The sequence below is a fragment of the Glycine soja genome, chromosome 19, assembly GCF_004193775.1.
Source record: "Glycine soja cultivar W05 chromosome 19, ASM419377v2, whole genome shotgun sequence".
NCBI lineage: Eukaryota > Viridiplantae > Streptophyta > Magnoliopsida > Fabales > Fabaceae > Glycine > Glycine soja.
In genome coordinates, this window is record NC_041020.1 from 45,969,605 (window position 1) to 45,994,041 (window position 24,437).

General features: G+C 35.7%; 5 protein-coding genes and 1 non-coding gene across 6 annotated transcripts; 4 read left to right on the forward strand and 2 right to left on the reverse strand.

Annotated features, from left to right (window-relative positions):
• The first annotated feature begins 2,144 nt into the window (after window positions 1–2,144).
• Window positions 2,145–4,121, forward strand: LOC114399136. The gene is made up of 2 exons (XM_028361260.1): window positions 2,145–2,279; window positions 3,083–4,121. Exon 2 carries the CDS (start codon window positions 3,094–3,096, stop codon window positions 3,880–3,882), a length of 789 nt encoding a protein of 262 aa, XP_028217061.1. The 5' UTR covers window positions 2,145–2,279; window positions 3,083–3,093; the 3' UTR covers window positions 3,883–4,121.
• Window positions 4,122–4,873: 752 nt separating this feature from the next.
• On the forward strand, window positions 4,874–7,998 carry LOC114400668 (amino acid transporter ANT1-like). Its single transcript, XM_028363234.1, has 3 exons — window positions 4,874–5,324; window positions 5,990–6,637; window positions 7,494–7,998. Exons 1-3 carry the CDS (start codon window positions 5,088–5,090, stop codon window positions 7,875–7,877), a joined length of 1,269 nt encoding a protein of 422 aa, XP_028219035.1. The 5' UTR covers window positions 4,874–5,087; the 3' UTR covers window positions 7,878–7,998.
• A 958-nt stretch (window positions 7,999–8,956) lies between these two features.
• Window positions 8,957–10,277, reverse strand: LOC114400869 (40S ribosomal protein S28). Its single transcript, XM_028363528.1, has 2 exons — window positions 10,156–10,277; window positions 8,957–9,381 (listed from the first exon to the last, which is right to left on the reverse strand). The coding sequence occupies exon 2, from the start codon at window positions 9,378–9,380 to the stop codon at window positions 9,183–9,185; it is 198 nt and encodes a 65-aa protein (XP_028219329.1). The 5' UTR covers window position 9,381; window positions 10,156–10,277; the 3' UTR covers window positions 8,957–9,182.
• A 4,295-nt stretch (window positions 10,278–14,572) lies between these two features.
• LOC114399342 (probable glutamate carboxypeptidase AMP1) lies at window positions 14,573–20,130 on the forward strand. The gene is made up of 10 exons (XM_028361525.1): window positions 14,573–15,855; window positions 16,816–17,058; window positions 17,406–17,558; window positions 17,694–17,765; window positions 18,252–18,339; window positions 18,520–18,603; window positions 18,709–18,797; window positions 19,194–19,307; window positions 19,434–19,568; window positions 19,647–20,130. The coding sequence occupies exons 1-10, from the start codon at window positions 14,923–14,925 to the stop codon at window positions 19,824–19,826; spliced, it is 2,091 nt and encodes a 696-aa protein (XP_028217326.1). The 5' UTR covers window positions 14,573–14,922; the 3' UTR covers window positions 19,827–20,130.
• Window positions 20,131–20,440: 310 nt separating this feature from the next.
• Window positions 20,441–20,513, reverse strand: TRNAR-CCU. The gene has a single exon. It is a non-coding gene; the product is annotated as a tRNA-Arg (tRNA).
• Window positions 20,514–20,609: 96 nt separating this feature from the next.
• On the forward strand, window positions 20,610–23,504 carry LOC114399511. The gene is made up of 9 exons (XM_028361709.1): window positions 20,610–20,771; window positions 20,855–21,055; window positions 21,148–21,286; window positions 21,609–21,679; window positions 21,864–21,891; window positions 21,979–22,046; window positions 22,138–22,250; window positions 22,805–22,904; window positions 23,088–23,504. The coding sequence occupies exons 1-9, from the start codon at window positions 20,624–20,626 to the stop codon at window positions 23,180–23,182; spliced, it is 963 nt and encodes a 320-aa protein (XP_028217510.1). The 5' UTR covers window positions 20,610–20,623; the 3' UTR covers window positions 23,183–23,504.
• The last annotated feature ends 933 nt before the right edge of the window (window positions 23,505–24,437 follow it).

Here is a 24,437-nt window from a genome sequence, read left to right on the forward strand (position 1 = left end):
ACTTTTTTTTATTAAGGATGTGAGTTTAGATCATTTGTTTTTTTATTTTATATAAAAACATATTTTCTTTTTTTTTAAGGCAATGAATATATTTTGTAAACTACCTTGATCATATATTTATTAGACAAGGCATTAAAGTACTTCTGAAAGATGACATTAAATAAGGTTGAATTAATAAAAAAGTTACCTATATTTTAAGTTCGGAGGGTTTAAAAAAAAAAAAATTTAAAAAAAGAATGGATATTATTGTGTGTCTATAATCTCGTTTAATTAATAGGATAGTTAAAAAAATTTAATCTTTTATTTCCCAAATATATAAATTAGAATAATTATTTTGAATGAAAATATTATTAGCTATAATTTTTCAATTAAAAAGCATTTTATAATTTTTTTAAAAAAACTAAAACAATTCGGACTATATAATATTGATTTCTTTCTTCAGAGTGCGTGACATTTACAACTGCTTTTGCATTATCTCAAATATAAAATGTTTATTGGATTCACTGCTGCAGTGTCAGCGTCAACCCTTCCCTTTTTGGACTTCAGAATGAATTAATTATTTTGAATCATTCTAAATTAAAACATAAAAAAATTATTAAATGCTTCTCATTCAAGACATTGAATATTTTTTTTATCTTACAAAATATTAAACAATTTTATAGGAAAGTTAGACGAAGGAAATAGAATTATGATTTAATTACTCACTTAATTATTATAACTTATCTTTTTTTGTCTTTATAATTAATAATTAAATTTTTTAATAAATGATTTTTTCAGTTGTTAAAATATATATTTTAATTTCTAAAAGGTCAGTTATTATTTTTTTAACTTGGTTAGTTAAAGAATTTGAGAATTAAAATATATACTTTCTGTATTAAAAAAGTCATTTATAGGTAATTAAACCTAAAATTATATGGTAAAACACACTCACATATAGATACTAGATGATGGAAGTTTAATTGAACATGGAAAAATACGTAACGAATTAAACTTTATCAACTTATAGTTTTTTATTGATTTAATTATTAATTTGATTCTCAAATTATATTAAAAGATTTAATTTAATTCTGAAATTATTTTAAATGAAATCAATTTGATCATTTTCAAGCAGTTGTGGGAGAGGGTGATGGCAATTGTGTCGCACGTGGCACTAGAGGATTTCAAAACCGGTGGGGTGCCCTCAAATTAGTCTCGTATACTCGCTCAAATCTGAAAATTTTTAAAAATAATAAATAGTGACTGTTTTTAACTGCTATCCGTGAAAAAAAAAAAGTTAGCATTCTTAATCCTAATGCTGTCAGTTTAATTGAAAGGAAATAATTAAATTTATACATTTTTTTAACTTGAGAATCAAATTAAATACTTTTAAAACTTGAAGAGCAAATAAAATCTTTTAAAATAATTTAGGAATTAAATTAATAATTAAACCTTTTTATTAAAAAAATAAAATAATAGTTGCTATAAAACATGTAAGCAAAACTCATAAAAATTAAAAAAATATTTTATATGATTAATTAAACTCAAAAGAAAAAATAGGTTATGCATTAATCTATAAAATGATTTTAAAGTATCATTCAACCACACATTTGTCATCATGAAAATTATTGACTTTTATGATAATTATTTTAAAAATAATATCAATAATAATTTATAATTGAATTACTAAATAAAAATACTTTCATTGAAAAAATACTTTACATTGCCATTAAACTTTAATAAAAAAAAAATACTTTCATTGAAAACATAGATAATAAAAACATTTTCATTTAAAAAAATTATTTTAATTTAAATATAGAGAATATAAAGATGAGAGGGATTTATTAAAAAATTCCAAAAAAATGATTTTGTTCAAAAAAGCTCCTAACTTCTAATATTTTTCACACCCAATATATATAGTTATTATAGTTATAATCTATATAAAAAAATATAATTTATATATTAAAAGTATTTATTTATTTTAAATTGTAATCCCATAAAAGTATGCATTAATCTTATGTCCAAATTTGATTATAAATTTTAATATTCTTCTTTATATAATTGGTAAAATACTAATTTTAATTATAAAATTAATAATTTGTCTTTTTTGTTTCAATTTAACAGTCTGTTTAAGCAAAGGTAATTTAATTCGATAATAAACCCTAATTTCCTTTCCCAAAGATGTGTCTCATCCCGCTTGAGTTATACCCAATTTGCCGAGCTCTGAAGCGAATATCAGGGCACGCAAGTTTTCAAGATTGCTTAGTTCAATTTTCATTCAAAGACTTTGGACCAGGACCCAGGTATTTTTGCTCACTCCTTCCTCTCCTCTAATTTTGACCCAATCTCTTGATTTTTGTCATTGTCTGTGCGGGTTTTCATTCTCCTCATTTCATTGTTAGGTAGCATTTAGATTTCGAAATTGTGGGTTTTTGTATTTCACTGTAATATAGTGCGATTTTAAAAGCCAATACTTAGTTCGTGATCCAACATTGTCAGACATTTTAGCAAACAACAAATGGACACATTGGATTCAGATTATGAGACAATGCTTAGGAATTATCAAAATTGCTTTCGAGAAATTTAAGCCTCCTAGTTTTTATTCAGTTGATAAGAATTCTGTTGTAGTTTCAGTGCTCTACGATTTTTTTAGGGTAAAGGTATTTGCGCTCATTACTTCTTTATTTTCTGTGCTGTGCTTATAAACATAATTTACGAGAACTTTTTGTTTCTAGGTTGATAAAAAAAACTTGCCAAGCAATTTATTTGTTATTTATTTTAGATAGAAAGAATCTTTTTGGTACTTCTCTGAAGATTTGTTGCATTTCATTTGCATCTGCACCTTATGGGTTAGCTTATTATTCTCTTTGTCTGAATTTGAATTCCGAAGTGGATACTATTAATTTTGCCACTTGATCTGTGCTCATCTGAATTCTAAGCCACATAATCTGAAGCACACACATAATCTGAATTGGGTTAATAATCATTTTGCTTAAAATTAACTTTTAAGTAATTCTTTTCATTGATTTAATAGTGACCTTTTGATCAAATGAACCTTGAATTTTGTTAGTGTTTTAACGTTATACATCCTACTAATGGCGTGCAGGTTCTTGGCCAATGGTGAAAACAAAGCAGAAACGCACAGGGGAAGTTCCTGGTAAAAAAAGTGGTACTTCTTCACATTGCCTTGTTGATTCTGGAGACGGTGATAATCAGCATGAGGATAGTGATTGGATTATAGTGAAAAAGCAGAGAGTCACCATTCTGGTGCCTGCTGCACCTCTCAATGATAGATCATTAATAGCAAATCAAGGACCAAATCACATGCATCTTATGCCTCCTGAAATAGCAAGTAACCATGTGCAGCTTCCCATGCAGACATCTACTGTACATCCTTCAGGTAAGGAACATGAGAAAGCCACTTTATTGGCTGTCCAAAAGGAGACTCATGCCGAAAGAAAAGCTCTCCTTACCTTACCTAAATCAACTGTGGTCAATCCACCATCTTTAGATCAAAGAATAGAATCAGAAAATCCACAAGCAATGAACAGTTTGAAGTTACATAAACTACTTGGAGTTTCTGATGCATCAAAAGTTATTAAGCAGCCTAGAACACTACTTGCACCAAGAAGGTCCTTCAACCAGGAAACTCTGAATAAAAATTTGCGAGCATCAAACCTTGAGAGGAAGCTTGAAAGAGCTGGTGGACTGAGCAACTGGCTGACTTCACTTGGACTGGGGCAGTTTGTGAGAATTTTTCAGGGGAATAGTCTCAGTAAGTATCAGCTGGTAAACCTAACCATGAAAAAACTCAAGGATATGGGCGCCAGTGCAGTGGGACCTCGCAGGAAACTGATCCATGCCATGGACTGTGTTTGTCAGCCATATTGCTTTGAGGCGTTGTAGAAGTTTTTAGGATATGTACAAAAATGTTCTAAGACATGGTACAAATGCAAAACTCATGTTTCTGAATGCTTTTGTGATAGTTCACAGCACTTAAGTCTCAAAGTTATAGAGATTTCTGTATATAACTTCATAAGTAGACGCAATCATTCTACAATGTTTCCTTTTACATTGGCGTCTCCATGCACTTCAATTTTTCATCGCCTATTGTAAGATTATTTAAGTAATTTCTCAATAATTCACAGGCAAGGCTGCACAAGTACCTTGATACCTGTTATGCTCCGTTAATAAGCGGGTAGTAAAATATTTATTAAATTATGAATACCCATTTAACTATCAATTTTGTACTGTATTTGTTTGGTATAAATATTTTTGTCATTCTTAGTTTTGAGACCTTGCTTGCTCAAATACGTTTATAAGTGGGTATTTGAAGATGGGGGAAGTCAGAAGTGAATGAGGCATTGCAAGTTTACGAGAACATAGCTAAGAGGGATATGATTTTTTTAGCATTAGTAACATTTTATGATTAATATAACGAAAACATATTTATAATTAATATTTTGATATAATTAATATCTATATAATATATAAAATTATACGCTATGGTTATGTATTTTATTATATTTATTTTTTATATTATATATATATATATATTATCTATTTTTTTAAAATGTTTTGAAGAAGTTACCATGTGGACTAGCAACATTCAGGGAGTAGACATTATTATTATTATTATTATATGTCATATAAAATTATCTCATTTGTTTGAAGATAGGTAATATATTAAAAAAAAATTATTATAATTTTTAATTATATAAAACAAAACTCCTTCAAAAAAATTATATAAAACTAAATATTAATGCTTACATGCATAAGCTAAAGTTCTGGCAGGTATGATAAATTCTATTCTAACCACATAAAGTTTGACTGATTGAGCAGCCAAGTACTATGCCATAAGATTTGTTTTTAATTTTTTACTTCCATCATATCAGGCAAACTGCATGATTAAGTATATTTACGCATTCCCAACCACACTTTTTAACTCTCAATAATCACCGTTTGGAATCTTATCCTATCCCCACAATTAACGATCGCTTCTGATGGCTCTGTTCTGTATTCATGAGATGTGACGTGTATCCGACACGACATGGTGAACTCCCTTTTTTTTCTCCTCTGACTCCGAAACATTTCCGGGTAGATCGGGTATCATGGGGCAGGACACAAAGAACTACAACAACATCGCATCATCTCCTCTGTTGGAACCTCTGCCTTCGTCGAATTCGAAACGAGCTTCGAAGCTTCAAACGTTGGGAAACATCATCGTCACCGTGGTCGGAACTGGGGTTCTGGGATTGCCCTTCGCTTTTCGGATCGCTGGATGGGTCGCTGGATCGCTCGGGGTTGCCATCGTCGGCATATCCACCTACTATTGCATGCTACTGCTTGTGGGCCATCTCTCATCTCTCTTTTCTCAATCATTGCATCAATCAATTTTATTAGAATGCAAGAATCTTTTCTTTTTCCTTTCTCTTTAAGAATTTAAAAACAACACACTATATTGTCATCTAATTACACGTAGTTAGTACGTATGGTTTCTGATTAGTTGATTTTTTTTATTTATTGGTTCACACTTGACACTGTAAGAATTTATCAAAACACACTATCATCTTATTAGTTTACTCAGAAGTGTTATCCAGGATGATGTCTGATTAGTTGACAATGATGGTGCGTGAGATGGTTTCGGATTGGATGACAGTAGTTGATTTTTTTTTTTAATCCAGATGAGAAAATATGCATAGAATTTGAACATACTATTGGAATTTTGTAGCTTAAATCAATTTGGTTTTTTCTTCTCTGTTTTGTGACATGGGCAAGGCAACCATGAATGATCGCAAATTAGCAATTGATAGTTGCTTTCTTGCCGTACTTTCACAAATATTATAGACTCATCTTTTAATGTTTTTTCTATGTCACTGAGTTGTTCGACTTAGATGACTTCATTACCGAAAAGAAAAGAAATAAAGGACATAGATTAAAGCTGCATGGTACATATTTTTTTTGTTCCTTGTCCTGTCTTTATAAGGTTTGGTTTTTTATTTTGTGGACACAGGTTATGTGCAGAGAAAAATTGGCATCAGAAGAACCATTAGGGGAATCAAACACATATGGAGACTTGGGTTATAGGTCCTTCGGAACCCCTGGTCGGTATTTGACAGAAGTTATAATTGTGGTAGCACAATGTGCAGGGTCTGTTGCTTATTTTGTTTTTATTGGACAAAACCTTTATTCTGTATTCCAAGGCCAGGGACTATCAATGGCCTCCTACATATTTATGTTGGTACCTGTTGAGATTGGATTGTCTTGGATAGGGAGCTTATCTGCTTTGGCTCCTTTCAGCATTTTTGCTGATGTGTGCAATGTTGTAGCCATGGGAATTGTGGTGAAGGAAGATATACAACGGGCCTTCGGGAAGGGATTTTCATTTGGGCAAAGGACAATGATCACATCCAACATCGGGGGGTTGCCGTTTGCAGCAGGCATGGCTGTTTTTTGTTTTGAGGGGTTTGGAATGACACTGGCCTTAGAGAATTCTATGCAGGATAGACGAAAGTTCCCAATATTGCTGGCTCAGACTTTTGGTGGGATAACACTTGTGTACATTCTTTTTGGGTTTTGTGGCTACATGGCTTTTGGTGAAGAAACTAGAGACATTGTGACCCTCAATCTCCCTAGGAATTGGTCATCTCTTGCAGTACAGGTAGTAAAGACATCCATACTTTGAGCTCCTATGTTCTTTTTGTATACTTGCTTATGAAGTTACTCTTAGATAGTTCTTGCAGTTAGAGCTAATCAATGTGATGCTTTTTTTTTTGTTTTCTTTTCCTCAACCAGTTGACTTTGATTTGTAAAGGATAGTACCTTATACCACCTTCCAGTTCCAGATATATCCCTGTACATCATTTTTATTGTTGTTCATCAAATTTAGTAGATTGTTAACAAATATTTATAAGCAAAGGGTACAATGCCTTCATAATTCTTCATATACAAAGCACTATCAGTGACATGGACTTGTCTTTGGATATATCTCATACACCCACCATTCCAGTAGGGCTTGTAGGCATTGCAACATGAGAAAATCTTTGGAAAAGCCAACATAGAATTGATATGGCTGGGTGGAATCTGTTTGAAAACCCTTTATCATGATGCTTGTTTCACTTACATCCACGATCCATGTTATCTGAGGATACTAATGGCTGGCTTGAAACACCTAGTGCTTAGAGGTGATGGTGTTTGATAAACATCTGATGAGATATAACTATGGCTTTTAATTTGTGTCAATTAATCTCTTTTACAACAAAGAGTCATTCCTAAATTGTGTCTGTGTCTGTACTCTGTCCCGTTTAGCACATCTAGTGAATTACATCTTGCTGTGTGCACTGCATAATATATGCATCTGTGCATTTTAATTTGTCCTTAGTCATGTCTACTAGGATAGTACACTTTGCAGAATCTACGTTTCTTTTGCCAGAACTCCATAATCTTCAATTTTTTGCTGCATTTCATATTGCTCAGCAGAGAGTCTGTCAGACCTCTAACATTTTATATGATGACAGGTAGGATTATGTGTGGGGCTTGCATTCACACTCCCAATCATGTTACACCCAATTAATGAGATTTTCGAAGGGAAACTCAAAATCATCCTCAGAAACAATAATGATTCAACAGGACTAGAAAATATTTGCATGTACATCAGCCGAGCGATTGTGGTGGTTGGACTGGCAGTCTTAGCTTCATTTGTGCCAGAATTTGGTGTATATGCCTCATTTGTGGGGAGTACCTTATGTGCAATGCTCTCATTTGTTATGCCAGCCACATTTCACCTAAAGTTATTTGGCTCTTCCCTACCCATCTGGCAAAAAGCCTTGGATTCTATTGTATTATTGTCTGGATTATTTTTCGCATTTTATGGCACTTACAACACAATAGTTGGAGTTTGATGCATCTAGCATGTATTTTACTTAGTTGAAGGCTTGAAGCTTTTATACAACTCAATTTGATATTTCTACATAAGTGGTTACAGCAAAATGCTAATGAAAGCCTGCTCAATTGTTTGATTTATGTGCTTTGAGTTGTGCTCCTCTTTGCTCTTTTTCAGTTCCACAGAACCTAATTGTCCTTAACTTACATTTTAAAATTCATTAGATTCTTTTTGTCAATAGAGGAAAAGGGAGGGTCGGAGGGGGAGTTCAAAGCATCACTTTCTGGATTCATGGATGATTGGATGCATTTTTCCTTGACCAAGACTGAATGGCCTTAACTGAAGTTTGATTTTGGTATATGGTTTAACAAGAGTCATTTGTCCCCTAACTCTATCCTTTCTACTTTTGTTTATTTAGTATTTGAACTCACTAAGTATTACTTAGTGGATTCGCAAAGAGTAAAGTTTAACAGAACTAATTACTTTTTCCATTTATTTGATAATGTTGTCACTACCACTAACTAGTACTAACGAAGTAAAGTGATGTCTGAAAAAATAGTAATCGAATGCAAAAATATTATATCACACCGCGGTGGAAAAAGACCAAAAAAAGCATAAAAAGTTTGAAACTATATGAAGCTGCTTTGCCAATTGCCATGAACGTGGAACAGTTTAAGTGACTTTTAATCAAATGATTGAAAAAGCATCCACATTTAAATGTGAGGAAAAAAAATAATGCTACATTCTTATAGGTTAAGTTGGTCGATTCATACTTTATTTAAACACTTGCTCAGCTTTATAATCTATAATTCGCTTAGGTCATTATATAAAATTGTAGCCAGCCATCCCCTTATAAGCCGTGTTTTATCATAGCCACTTGCAACCAGAATTGAAATAATAAATCCATCTCGCGAGTATAAAAATGATTTTAAAAATCGAATCAAGATAACACATGGTTACACCATTAGCTTATTATATCTCGCCAATTACCACCAACATTTTTTAGTTTGAAATTATAAGCAGCAACACACCCACTGTTCAACAGAGGACGATGTAGAGTATAGCAGGAATGGCGCCATATATAGAAGACATATCATATATTAATCCAAAATTTAAGCCATAATTCAAATCATATATTAAACCAAAGCATACCTCAATCTCGAAGTTTAAACATACAAAATTCAAGCAATAATTCGAATGAAAATAGATCCAAAACAATAAGATAGGGTGCTATAACCCCTTTAGCACCGACTAACTACCATAAATATCAAGAAAAATATTGCTTTTGTTCGAATTTGGAGGCAAGCCAAAAAAAAGAGACCATCTAGCGCAATCTTCTTGCTTCCCTTTCAGACTCGAGTAGGGTGAGAATGTCTCCTTCTCTCACAGGTCCTTTCACATTCCTCATGATGTGACGGTTCTGATCATCCAAAAACTTCACTCTAACCTGGGTCACTTGTCCTCTGGATCCAGTACGACCCATAACTTTGACAACAAGTGCGTGCTTCACCTGAGACTCCATCCTGCTCAAACACAATCAACAGTTTTTATGAGATGAATGTGGAAAACAATTGGGTTTAATGCATCACAGCTAATTGGTCACCGTGACAGGTAAATATGTATCACCTTCGAAATCCAGAAGACTAAAAACCTTAAATTGAAGACATCCAAAGTAACAGGAAATAACAAAAGCATTCACAGTTTCACACGAACCAAACAACTGATAGGGTAAAAATACAAATATGGACATGGCACACATCACATAAAAGGAAAAAAGAAAACCAAGTCCAGCAATAACATCAAAATAACAGATCAGTCTTCTTGTACTTCAGCATAAACCTTGTTTCATTTGATAGGATGCATCCTACACCAGATTCTTTTGTTGAGGGAGGACTAAATTTAGTGATGCTGAACAGTATACGACTTCCAAAGGTCAAAAATTCCAAAAAGCATGCTAATGAAAGAATCCAACATATCATTTGTTAGAACACTCGGGTCTACGTTACTTCACCAAACAAGCCACAAACACTATGCGACCCAAATTAAGAACAAAAGATCAACACATACAGTACAAATTCAACGTCACGTAGAAAGCAATAATAATTCCACCATGAAATTGAAATCATAAACACAGTAACAGATATTGAAAATTTGAAACTCGAATTAAAAGAAAACAATTTCAAATGACGGAGCCAAATAAGAAGCAGTGAAGCGAGAACAATACATGAAAAATAATAATAAATTAATTAGAGAAGAAGGATCAGCTGTGGATAGAAATCAATAGGGTGAGTTCGCACCTGATGCAAAACACGAACAAAGAAAGCAGGCGCCGCTAGGGTTTTGCTTGCTTACACTTCCACGAGACGAGAGAGAAAAATTTAGCCCCTCCCGAAATTTATATAGGGCCTAATAATTCAAAAATGACGTTTTTAACCTTCGTATTATTTTTTTCTAATCAACGGGCCAAGGCCAAAAAAAAATAACACATAAAAATAAATAAGTCTTGGGAAGCTACTATTGGCACCACCAAAAGTATTATTGTCACTATCCACGTGGTTGAGTTTTTATGTAATTCCAAAAATGAAATCGTGTTTCCATTGTTGGCTTAACATCATTGGAACAACAACCACCCCGACACCATAGACCCCGGTCTCCATCCCAAACCTAGAAACCCAACAAATCCAAAAATCCCCAAACCCAAGAACCCATATCTGAAGATAGAGAGTCACACACGAAGAGCCTCAGAGATTGAGGTCGTGCGCGTAGGGGTCGTGGGTCGTGGGTAGGGAGTGTGATGCAAGCTCCATTGGAGCTTGTAGGCCTAGGATCTTCTTCATCAATGGATTCCTTTGCTTCTTGGAAGATGAACGGCAGCGGAATGGAGAAAGGGAGAGAGAGAGGAGACGCCACTTCAAGGAGAAGATGAGTCTAGAAGAAGCTCACCACCATAGGAGGCCATGGATAAGAGCTTGGAGGAAGAAGGAGATGAATGAAGGGAGAGGGAGAGAAGAGCACGAAATTTTGTGCTCTAAATGAGCTTTGAAATCTGAAGTTTAATATTCAAATGATCAAAGTTGAAAAAAATACACACACATGACCTCTATTTATAACCTAAGTGTCACACAAAATTGGAGGGAAATTCAAATTTCACTTGAATTTGAAATTGAATTTGTGGAGCCAAACTTTGGAGCCAAAATTTCACTAATTATGATTAGTGAATTTTAGTTATGGTTCAGCCCACTAATCCAAGATCAATTACAAGATTCTCCACTAAGTGTGCTTAGGTGTCATGAGGCATGAAAAGCATGAAGGACATGCACAAAGTGTGACTATATGATGTGGCAATGGGGTGTAGTAAGCAAATGCTCACCTCCCCCTCTAAAATTTAATTGGATTGGGCTTCTACCAATTCAATTAAATTTATTTCCAACCACACACATCAAATATCCACTTAGTGCATGTGAAATTACAAAACTACCCCTAATACAAAAACTAGTCTAGGTGCCCAAAAATACAAGGGCTGAAAAATCCTATATTTCTAGGGTACCCTACCTACAATATGGAGCCCTATATACAAGGACCAAATATAATGACATCCTAGTCTAATATGTACAAAGATAATTGGACCCAACCTTGGCCCATGGGCTCAGAAATCTACCCTAAGGTTCATGAGAACCCTAGGGCCTTCTTCAGCAGCTCTAGCCCAATCTTCTTGGAGCCTCTTGCTCATGGTTCTAGTGATTGGTCCCTTCCTAGGGAGGATTGCATCAGAGTGGCGCGACGTTGTTGGACCGTGCTGGTGCTGCACGCGGCCAGCATTGGGGTCGCTATGTTCAGATATAGGATGGAGATGGTGTGGTGGTTATGGATTGGGTGGTGGCGCGGTGAGGGATCGTGTGCAAATCTAGTCGGAGTGGGTTCAGATCTGGGGTGGAGTTGGTGTGGTGTTGCGCGTGATTGACGTTGGGGTCTAGGTTCAAATTTGTGGCGAAGATTGTGCAGTGCTGCGCGAGTAGGGGTCGTGGGTTGGGTGGTGGCGTGATGAGGGGACGCGACGGTGTTGGAGGATGGGGTGGGGTGGTTCGATGAGAAGTTTGAGGGGGAAAGGGATTTGGTGAATGGACAAAAGAGAGATTTCACAAAGCTGGGTAGTGCCAATAGTACTATTGGTAGTACGGAATAGTAGCTTCATAAGTCTTGGAGTAACTCCCCCAAACTCTGCACAGCTGCAGGAGGGTGCTGAAAAATCTCATAGTCACTCTCTAAATCATAAACCAAAGTCGCAAGAGCATCCGCATAGGCATTACCCTGCCAAAAAATATGAGAAAATTTAACAAGGGAGAATTGTAACCTGAGACTTCTAATCTCCTAAATCAAGCTCCAACCATTCGCATTACCCAATTTATTGCCTAAGATTCCCTTGAATTGTAAATCTTTGAAAATAGCAAGTTTCAACCCCTCTGGAACTCCCCATAATTCAGTTATGTACGAGGTTGTTCTACCAATCTCCTCTACCACCCCTTATCAAACCACCCCAGCAAGCATCTTCCCCCTTGACCTCTAGCCGATCGATCCATTAAGGTTAATAGCCACCCACCCTTCTTGAGGAGGATGCCAACAAATTAAAACTCCGCTCTTTAAATGACTACTATGTAAAATGTCATTTCTGATAGCCTTCTTATAATGTTGCCAAGTCTTCAAAAGATTACTATGTAAAATGACATTTTAAACCCTCATGTGTTTTTCGTGATTATAAATATCCTTTGTTACCTAAAAGAACATACGCACTAGCTAAAAAGCCCCCCTCCCCAAACTTTAAAGGTTATTATGGTAAATTCATCAATGGAAGTAGGAGGAGGGTTGACGTTGGGTCGGGGGTCATGGTAGTATGGTACGGATGAATGAAAGCACCCAAATGATGGGTGGTTGCGGTGTGAAAAAGATGGAGCAAAAATGCTATACTAGGGTTACCAAAAGAAACACTATCGAGGAAAAATAAAATGAATTCGTTAATTCTTCTTCCTTATATAAAAGTTTCTGGACAATATATAAGCACAACTATAACGGTCAGAGAATCCTAGACATCCACGTGGGTTGTTATCACATCAGAGAAGGTTCTACACTAATATTTCAGATATAATCCTTGAACTTGGCTGGTGTTATGATTTGTCACTATCATTTGCTGTGCGCATTTCAATGCGAAAAAGACGCGCTCTTCAGATGGCTTCCATGGGAATCAAATGGTCATAACTCACAAGTCCCAACCAGATCTGCAAGTCTTCTGTTTTTTCTGTTCTTAATTGATTATTTTGATTTTGTTGTTTGGGATGAGCTATTGTTGTTCTTCATCTAGTTTTGATTTGTAAAAGAAATTCACACTGGCTCCTGAATCTGTTCGTTGGTTCCCTCTCAAATTAGTTAAAGTGAGATATGCAAAAATTAATTTTTCATTGCCAAAAGGTAATTCCTCGGGAGGAACTGTTCTTCCACGGTGGAAAACTTCCCTTCCCCTCAAGTGGAAGTTCTTGTGAATAACTGTTCTTGCATCTAAGAACCTGTTCCAACAACCTGCGGTAAAGATGGTCTTAACTTAAAATTTAAATTGACCGTGATCAAGCACGATAAACTTGTGAATTGAGCTGTGCGATTTGATGGTGTTGGCTAAGTAACACACTCAACTTGGGCTAAGAAACAAGTTAAGCTGACACAGATGAGCAAAATCACTCAACTTGACCAGAAATCGACAAGATAATTAACAGCAATAGCAAATTCTTTAACGTTGGTTTTTGTTTTCTCCTGTGTGGTTTGGCTGTGAAGGTCAGCCACACGGCTGGGACACACTTGCAATAATCTTAACTGAATCTTATCTACCTAACTTTGCCTCGCATAGCGCCTTCTAGTCTTCTTCTTAAAACTGTTTCAGTATCGTACATGTTCATCATACACATCATGGACTAATGGCGAAGGTTTAAATGTTTTAACAGATCGCATCAAAAAATGCCATGATTCTGCCAGCCACTCTACTCAAAGCCCCATTCGGTTAAAGGATAAGATAACACCACCTCACTAAGATGGCACGTAGCAAATCTGAACGCCGTTAAATAGCTTCAAATCTAAAAGGGTCCCACGTGGTGAGTAGTGTCTGGACTCTGGAGAATCTTAGGGAACACCCTGGGTCTCCCTTAAGTCCCCATGCCCATAGAAAAGCATATTATAATGATTGCATGTTCATGATGATACCATAATGATAACTCTTTTATTTTACTTTTTTTTTTCCCGGGAGAGACATAATGGATGCTCAAGAGCTAATGCTCTCCCCACTCACACAGGCGTGGACATCCACTCTCCTTTTGGCATGGATCTCGTAGTGAGAGAGATACAAAGATATTGATTCTCATTCTTTTTCACACCAGACAGAGATGAATTTTGAAGAAAAAAAATCAAAAGAAAAAAGGCAAAAGTTTTCATGTCTGCTTCTGGAGCAACTTTTTTGTTGATTTAATAGCCACAAGTTGGGGTTATATTCTCAGTATCTAAATATAACATGGATACTGTCAAAACTTAAGGTTGCTTCAGTTAGTAACTTCAAATTTCACTGTGTATAAGAGGATATTGTTGAAATTTCACTCTGTGTATAATATATAAATAAAAATAAAAATTTGATACGATCCTAATTAGTTTTCAAAATTCAACTCACCTTAACAATTATTCAAAAATGCATATAGTATAAAAAAAATGGTTCATGAAACCAATATTTTGATGTGAGTAGTGACTAGGGTTGCTGTCCTGGACAAACTTGGATTGTTCCGGGGACAAATTGCATTGTGAATCGAACCTCCACCGTGCATGGATCCACACACAGTACTACCTCCGTCACTGTCATCCACCTCTTCCCATCCTTATAATAATAAATCACAAGACGCATCCCCTTTTCCTAAAGATCACCATCATTTCATTTCCCATATAAAAAGGCACACGAAGTGTTAGTAATAATAATAATAGTAATATTCTTTCTCCCTTAATAAACAGAGCCTGCTCTGTTTCTTATTCTTCTTCATCACAAAATGATGCCGAAACCGATGAACGTTTTGACAACAAAGCCCTCACCTTTGAGCACCATGGTGGTGCTGCTGATCCTCTGCATTCTGGGTTTCTACGCTCTGCATTTGCCTCACTCTTCCACACCTTCCTTCACTTCCAAAAGCCTTTCTCACTTGGAAAAACATTTTCTTTCCACTTCCTCAAACTCTACCATTTCTTCCTACCTCCGCGCTCTTACCCTGCACCCTCACCTCGCCGGAACAAAACCCGCTTCAGACACAACCCGCCACGTTCTCAACCACTTCACTTCATTGGGCCTACAGACCCATACAACAACGTACACCACTCTCCTTTCCTTCCCCGTGCGCTCTTCCCTCTCGGCGCACTTTAGCGATGGCGCTTCGGTAAGCCTGCGGCTCACCGAAGCGTCGGGGCCGGGGGTGGTGGCGGCGTACCACGCGTACTCGCCGTCGGGCAAGGTGCACGCGCGGGCGGTGTTCGCGAACTACGGGAGGGAGAGGGACTACCGCGCGCTGGCGGCGATGGGAGTGAACGTGAGCGGCTGCGTGGTGGTGGTGCGTAAGGGCGGAAGGATGGGGCGGGGCGCGGTAGTGGAGAGGGCGGAGGCGAACGGCGCGGCGGCGGTGCTGGTTTACGGCGAGGGTGACACGTGGCGGAAGGGGTTTGAGAGGGGACATGTGATGAGAGGGGGGATAGGGGACCCACTTACTCCAGGGTGGGCTGGGGTTGAGGGTGGTGAGACACTGGGGTTGGAAGATGGTGAGGTTTTGAAGAGGTTTCCTAAAATTCCATCTATGCCCTTGTCAGCTGAGGTGGCTGATACTATTTTGTCCTCTCTTGGGGGAGTTCCTCTGCCCCTTCAATGGAGGGGTACCCTTAAGTCTATGGTCAGGAATGTTGGTCCTGGCCCCACCATTCTCAATTTCACTTACCAGGTGAGATGGTGCAAATGTAAATATGTAGTGTCTCTTTCAACCCAAAAGCCTCATTTATGCTTTTCAGTGTTTGAGAAATGGCTTTTGCTTTTCTTTTTCTTTTTTTTACATTCTATTTATCTGGCACAACCTATACTTGGAAAAGATACTACTAAGTAAGGGCTAAGGTCTGCCAAATGTGAAAGTTTTTTTTTCCTTTGGTTAAGCCAAAACTTTTCACGTGTGAAACATATGGTAGACAAAACATTTTCTATTTTGACGCAAACTAAGCAATGATTGTAGGCAACTTCTCTTTTCTATTTTGTGGCAAACCTTGAAGACATTTTCTAATACACTTTTTTTGTATAGAATTTCTATTATTAGTTGAAATTTATTGAAAAATACAAAAATTTGTGGGTCTCAATGCTTATATTATAATGAGTTCACTAATAATTTTATAGTTTTTGATAAATTTTAACGAAAATGGGTTAGAAAGTGTACTGCGACTTCTTATTATACGTTTTCATACAGCTGCTGTTAGGATACTAGGCTAAGCTACTGCAGAAAGATAAAAGGAACAAGAGAATTAATATATTGGTTCTGCTTTATTCCATTGCCTGAACGATATCTATAGAAGGATACAAGCAAAGGAAGTGCTGTTGCCAAACATTGGCCATCTGCAATAACACTGAAAAATAAAGGAATAACAGAATACGTGGGTGTGTTGTTATAAGAGAATTCGTTGATAAGGCAGTGAGAATATTCTGTTGCCTTGTCCTTTTCCTGAGCTGGGACTAAACGTGGTCACTGAGGTGTATTGGTAGTATTTCTAACAGCTGCTATGTTATTCATCATGCATTCACGATATCTAATTTGATAGAAATGAGGTGGGGAGTTGAAAAGGAGAAATGGGAACGGTTAAACTGAAGCTTATAGATAGTGTTTGGTGTGTATGTTTCTGATTTGCTTTCTGTTTTTCAGGGTGAAAAGAAGGTGGCCACCATTCAAAATGTTTTTGCCGTCATAATGGGATCCGAAGAACCTGATCGATATGTTCTGCTTGGGAACCATAGAGATGCATGGACGTATGGTGCTGTTGATCCCAGCAGTGGGACAGCTGCACTACTCGATATTGCTCGTCGATTTTCTGCTCTATTGGGCTTGGGTTGGAAGCCGAGGAGGACAATCATTCTCTGCAGTTGGGATGCAGAGGAATTTGGGATGGTAGGTAGTAGTTCCTTCATTACAACTGATATGCGTTGCGGTTCCAGGAATAATACTGAAAATGATCAGTTTCTTTGGTTTTTAGTATTTTTCATTCTTGTTAATATGTTATGTAACTGCTTCCATGATCATGGGGTGTCAGTGATTGTTGATAAACCAGTGACAAATAATTTTGGCCATCTGGGGTGAAATTCTAATATCATTTTTCTAAATTAAATTGCATTGTCTTGCTCTTGCAAATTTCTTCTTGATATGCTCACTGTCAAATCAAATGAGTTTGCTTTATTTCAATAATGGTGTCATTTCCTGCAATATTCGCTCTAAATCAAGTTTATCTGTTTATGTAGATAGGATCCACTGAGTGGGTTGAACAAAACCTTATTAATCTTGGTTCCAAAGCTGTAGCATACCTTAATGTGGACTGTGCTGTGCAAGGTCCTGGTTTCTTTGTTGGTTCAACTCCTCAGCTAGACAGTCTTATTCTTGAGGTCACAAAAAAGGTATTTAGTTGAAGGTATAATCATTTATAAATACATGTGCAAACATACGTATGGATAATTCTTAACATATATATCATGCTTACTCCTGGTAATTCAGTAATTCTGAACATCAATCAGCTTTTGCTTTAATTTCAGGTCAAGGATCCTGACTCTGAGGGGGTATCATTATATGAAAATTGGGCTGCTGCTGCTGGTGGAGTCAATAATGTAATGTTTTTGTCACTACTGGCCAAGTATTTGCTTGCAGTTGCCTCGTATATGTTTTGTCTGATACAATTGTTACGATGTTCCGGAGAACCATGATCTCTTGATTATCGTTGTTGCTTTAAATTTTAATGCACCAGATCCTACAGTTACTCATTATTTGTCAGTAACTGATCAAACTTGTCTTGGGTTTTGCAAATTAGTTTGATAATGAATGGCTTATAATTGGGGTTTCACAAGTAGCTTGAGTTTTGGCAACCCTAGTGTGTAAAGCTGAAACTGACTTTGTAGGAGACTGGCATTCTTTTGTTTCGCTATATGACAGATTTATTTTATTAGTAGGATATCATATCTGACTCTTAGATGATGAAGACACTTAAATATAGCTGTATTATAATAATGTCTGTTTTTCCCATTTTTTTTCAAAGTGGGTTTCAACTTTGTCGTGGTATCCTCATTGCTAAGCCACTTTTGTTTTGTTGGTTGCAGATTCAGAGGCTCAGTGGAGTAGATTCCGATTTTGCTCCATTTGTGCTACACGCAGGGGTTCCATCCATTGACATGTATTATGGAAGAGGTATGTATCTCATGATTCACTGTCCAGTCCCAGATTCTTTAGGCATATATTGTTTTGTAATACAAAAATTAAATTATTTCTAGCTCAATATGCTTCTAATATGCCATGTCTATAATATGTCATATATCCATGGACTTGGATTTCTAATAATTAGTGATGTAATATCTTTCCTATTTCCAGATTTTCCCGTCTATCACACTGCATTCGACTCCTATAACTGGATGGCAGAGTATGGAGATCCATTCTTCCACCGCCATGTTGCTGGTTAGATTTCTCATTTAATATGGTTTAAAAATGTTTATTTTTTAATGAACTGTAAATCCATTTGACAGTCAGAAGATGTAAATTATCTGTGTTTTGTTGTAACAGTTACTGGAGTTTGGGGGCTTCTGGCCCTTCACTTGGCTGATGATCCCGTTCTTCCTTTCAATTACGTTCCATATGCAAATGAGTTACAGGTGTGCATTTATATTCACCTCTGATTTAAACTAACAAAATTAAATTAGTTGATACTAGTCAGTGACATACTGACATGCATGGAAGTTGCATTTATATCCTGTTCTTCCTTTCAATTACGTTTTCATTGATTATTAATCTATCTTTTTTTTTCTTGTTAAACATAAAAAGTATTTAAAATTGAATTTTCATGAATTGCATTAAATTTTTTTTATCTAAAAACGTTGCCGTTTATCTAATAAGAAAGAATTGAAGATTAACATGGGGCTGAAGCAAACAGTGAGAAATGAAAAAAAAAAAAGTTTTTATAATATTGATGTTCATTGTATAATTGGCACCATGTGTTAGTTGCCGATCATTCGTATATTGATTATGTAATCTTTCCTTGCTTTGGCCAGTTGTACAAAAACACGTTGAGCAACTTGATAGACCAGAAAATTTCTCTACACCCATTAACCCTTTCAATTGAAGAATTTGCTTCTGCTGCCAAAGAAGCCAATGATGAATTAAAGGTAAAGCCAAAATAACCGCAACAGTTTTCATAAATTGATTCTTATGTTGTAAACACTACTCTAACTTGTTGTTCCTTATTGCCATGTATTTATGCTCGTCTTTCTTTGCTTTGTTTTGAGCTGCAGAAACTGAGATTGCAAGAAAGTGAAAGTTGCTTTGTAGATATGAAAAAGCGAGCATTGAATGATAGACTAATGCTTGCAGAAAAAGGCTTCTTGGATGCAGATGGACTTCAAGGAAGGCAGTGGTTCAAGCATCTCGTGAGTGTGTTACTAGTGTAAATTATCATCGTTCGATGTTGTAAATGAAAACATAAAACCTGACATTTTCTGTTATAGGTGTTTGGGCCTTCAAGCAACCATGAAAAGTTGAATTTCTTCCCAGGGATTTCTGATTCTATCACTAGATTGTCGGGTATAAGTGAAAGAGAAAGGCTATCATCAATCCAACACGAGATTTGGAGGGTTGCCAGAGCCATTCGTAGAGCTGCTTCTGCACTCAGTGGAGAATTCACCTAAAAACTAATGGGAAAAAGAAAAACTCATTTAGAGGAGAATGGAGATTGATGAAATCTTACCTGTAAATATATTAGCGTTTCTTTTTAACAGGAGCAGAGTAGTTAGCTTAGCTGCATTTTGTGGTACATAACTGTACATTAAGTTTTCAAATAGGAGATGGATAGATAGATATGCCAGCAGTTGAAGACATGCACACGGTGATTGCATATTTTGTGCTTATAATGAATGATCTGCACAAGTTTTCCTACATTTTGTTTAGAGCACGAAGAAATTTCGGTACGAATTGTAATGACAAAGCGTTAAACCAATCAAGAGTGATGCTACTTAGTAGGAAAGTTTTGATGCACCAAATGCACAAATGCCCACGTGGATGAATGACATTTTAAAAAAAAATAAAGATTAATCAGAAAATTTTAAAATATATCAAGGGTGATTTACCGCAAATCACAGTCGTGTAGTTTTGACGAAATTTCATTCATACTACTTGGCATTTTTCACCAATCAAATTGCTATTTGTTAAAAAATATCGGTTCTGGTTTGAATAGATAGACAAACAAAAATTGGCAGAACAAAAAAATACACATAGAATAATATACATAAAATAAAAAGAACAACGCGCCAGGTAGGGGTCGAACCTACGACCTTCTGCTTAGGAAACAGACGCTCTATCCACTGAGCTACAAGCGCTTGCTATTAATGCGACGCATAAAAGAAATAATATACAATAAGTAAAAATGTGGAGATCCCGCCTAAACGCTTTTCGGATTAAAATTCGAAAGCATAGGCGAAAATTGGAAATGCAATTGGCAGAGACAGAGAGGAAGAAGACGATGGCGGAGGATCCGATTTCTAGCTTCTGCAACGCATTGGCAGCTTTCTGCGGCCACCTCCACTCCTCTTCCGATGCCCTCAAACAATCCATCGATCGCCGACCTATTCCTCTCGGTACGCTTCTCTCTTTCTTTCTCTAATTCTTCTGTTTGTTTGCCGAGAAAATTCAAATTCAAATCCTTCCATAATTGTAACAGATTCCGCCTCGTCGACCTTCTTGCAATGCCTCAATCGCCGCGTATCGACCGCGAGCGCCGACCTCGACATGCTCGATTCCATGTCCTTCGGTACAGTCTCTTTCGAAGAGCTCCTAGGTCACTGCAACGAATTGTACAAGAAGAACCACTCCGATCTCCTTCAACTCCAAGATCGCCTCCAGTGCTACGGTTATAGTGCTGGTACTTCCAAAAACTAAAAACCTCTATCTGTTTTCTGCTTCGTAATTTTCCGTTCTCGTTAAATTGAGTTTTCTTTTATTTTCTTGATTTAGTTCCTGATATTGAGGAGGCGGATGAAGATGAGGATATACAACGTCAAGATCCGGAAGACAAATTGGATAGTCCGTCTTCTTTCTATGGATCACTCTCCGTCGCCGATTCTAGCTTCAAAAGTTTCGAAGAAGATGCTTTGTATCCTTAATACGATTTTCAGCTTCTGAACAAATTTTATATGGAATGGAAAAACAGAAAAAAGAAAAAAGATTTGGTCAGAATCAGATGAAATACTGCAATTAGATTGATTTGAAGTGCTGGATGATAGCGAGTACAATTTGCATACGATAGCCTTTTCAATTTTTCATTCATTTTATTTGCTTTGGCACTTTACTTTCCAGATTTTTTTTGTTTAAAGCTCTGAAAAAGATTGACTATTAATATTATAATGGTTGAATCATTGATCAGTTTTGTTGATTGTTATAACAATAAGTTTTTTAGAACCCTTAATTTTCTTTAGACTTGATGAATCTTTGAGTTTGAAAAAGTTTGGGCTGTCAGATACATGTCTAGCCATGTTAGCATCTAAAGGTTAGTGAATGCCACTTGCCTCCATAAGCATGCTTGTTGATTTGGAAGGATTCCATTTCCATGCTTTTATTTTGTTGCAAGTACTTTTATTGTTGATTACATGAAAACTAGCCTTAGCTTCTCAAATTAATTGTATTTTGCTAATTTTATTTTTTACCACTATTTCTTTCATCCGCTCATGCAGGTGATTTTTCACCACAAAAACCTGAGAAGTAAGTTAAAAGTTATGGATATCATTTTCCTGCATTTCTATTGATAACTCCTACACGATTCTCATTCCCCAAACTATGGGTGAACAGAGTACAAGAATTTAAGCAGCAACATCATCATGATGCGGAGACTGAAGGAAGTAACTTCTTATCTGATGGTAATTGAATAATTGCCTGTTTCAAGCTTAACCTTGAGCACATGGAGATTTTTAATTCAATTTTTTTTTTTTTTGCCAAAATGAAATTTAGAGAAAGACAAAGAGAATATAAAGTCAGCTGAAGCTCCCAGCCCCATCTTAAAGATATTGAAAAGCGAATTTGAATGTCTTCCTGCCTACATGAAGGGACTAACATCATGGGAGGTGAGGTTTTTTATGGCATTCAATATTTGCATGTTATATTCCAGGAATGTTAGTTCTTCCCATGATGTAGGGTAGCTAAAATGGTTTTTGTCAAGGCACGAGTATGCCTTTTGTTTTTACTGATAAGTGATAACTACAGATATGTGACCTTATTTTAATTTTATTTTTTATTTCAATAGATCTGTACAAGAAATTATGACATTTTTATTGTTTTCATGATTTTTGATAAATATTTAAAAACAAAAATTAAGTAAAATAACGTGACACTTTTATTATTATAAGTGAAATGAATTGGTGCTTTTCTGAGAAGAACAAGCTGCTGGTTTATTTTACTGTATAATATAGTTTTCATTTCTAAAGCATATATGGCTTGTAGATTTATTTATTTTTACAATATATTCAGTTATTTACCGAACTTATGGTATTATTGCCCTTGGTTAAGCTTCAAAATGTGAAAGTCAAAGATAATTTCACTTGACAATCACTTGCGTGTAAGAAATTTGGTAACCTGCTTGACATTTTTTTGGGGTTCTTTGTCCAACTCGACCTCATAGGATCTAGTCGTGGCTGTTGATAAGATTAATTCAAGCCTAAGCAAGAAGACCAATGGATGCAGCTACTTCCACCAAGATGAAATTCCTTCATTTGAATTAGGTAGTTCTTATCCTTTTTCTTATTCGAATCTATTGCAAAATAGTAATTTTTCCCATAACAAGATCACTCCACCAAAGCCAATATTATTTTATAACATTTCATAAGAACACCTAATATTTTTTTACCAGACCAACAATGCTTCATGTATCACCAAATACTTATTGATGCTGTCTCTTTATTCAGGTCCTAAAACAAGATCATATTTGCTGCTTCTAGTGCGCATGAACCGATTGGTTGTTGAGACGATTGATGGTTTACTATCGTACAGAGTATTGTAGATACGAGGTCCAATGGAGAACTATATTTTTCATCTCCTAGTTCACCTTTTCGTTGGCATTCATATTCCAAGAAGCACGGACCCGGAACACGAACACAGCACATAACTAAGCATAATAGTGCCATTGTTTGAAGTGTTTGGACATCTGGTGTTTTTAAAATTCTCTGTTCCATTCCCTCTTATTTGAGGCTGAGAATGGTTGATATCCACATATTCCTTCTATTTGTAACGACAAAGATAGAATAATCTTATTGTTCTTTGTTATTGACGATAATGTAATGTGATGCTTGATCTTGTATAGAATTTTTTTCTTTTGGGGTAAATTACTTTACCTCCTTGGCGTCACGCCTTCCCACTCAACCCTTTTATATGCTATAGCAGCCGTTTGTTGCTTAACTTCAATGACGGTCTTTAGCAGTAATGATTTTATCCATGGTTGTAGCCTTTAGGGGGGTTTACTGATGCTATTGCTTTTAGAAAATACTACTATAAAATAATTTATTTATTTTTGGTAAAACTCCATCTTTTAATCTTTTGCTTCATCTTAATAATTTAAAATAACAAAATTACAAAATAATAAGTACTGCTACTGAGTACGAATTTCTTTTGCACGAAACATAGGAATGGATATGCAGGCGGTTAACTTTTTTTAAAAACAATAAAAATGGTCATTCCTATTTCCACTCCCCTTCAATTTGGAGGAAATATGTATATATAAAATTATTATAATTATTTTAATTAATTTAAATTAAAATATATATTGATCGTAATTACTCTAATCAGTATAATTACATATTTTATGAATTGAAAAAATAGAAGAAAAAAACCAGCTAAATCTCAGCAGGAAAATAAAAATATATGGGACGTTATCATGTGTCATCTACTCACATGACAAAACCCTCTATTATAAAATTGATTATATTAATAAAATTAGATGAAGGACTAAGAACCTAGGCTGTAGGAAAATCATTTGTTGAAGGACTAAGATCTTATGCAATAGTAAAATCAATGTAGAGGAATATATTCTCACAACATCAATTTAAAAGAAGTAAATCTTATCTTTATGCAAATTTAGGATTGAAGTGAAGAATTTAATTTTAATGTTCTAACTATATAAATATTCGGATAAAATATATTTGTTGTTTTTTAATTAAACAATGACCGTTCCCAATTATTTTTATCGTAAAAAACCACTTAGTAGAAACATTTAAAATACGTTGAATCATTTGACAGTTAAAAATCCTGAGAAATTAATG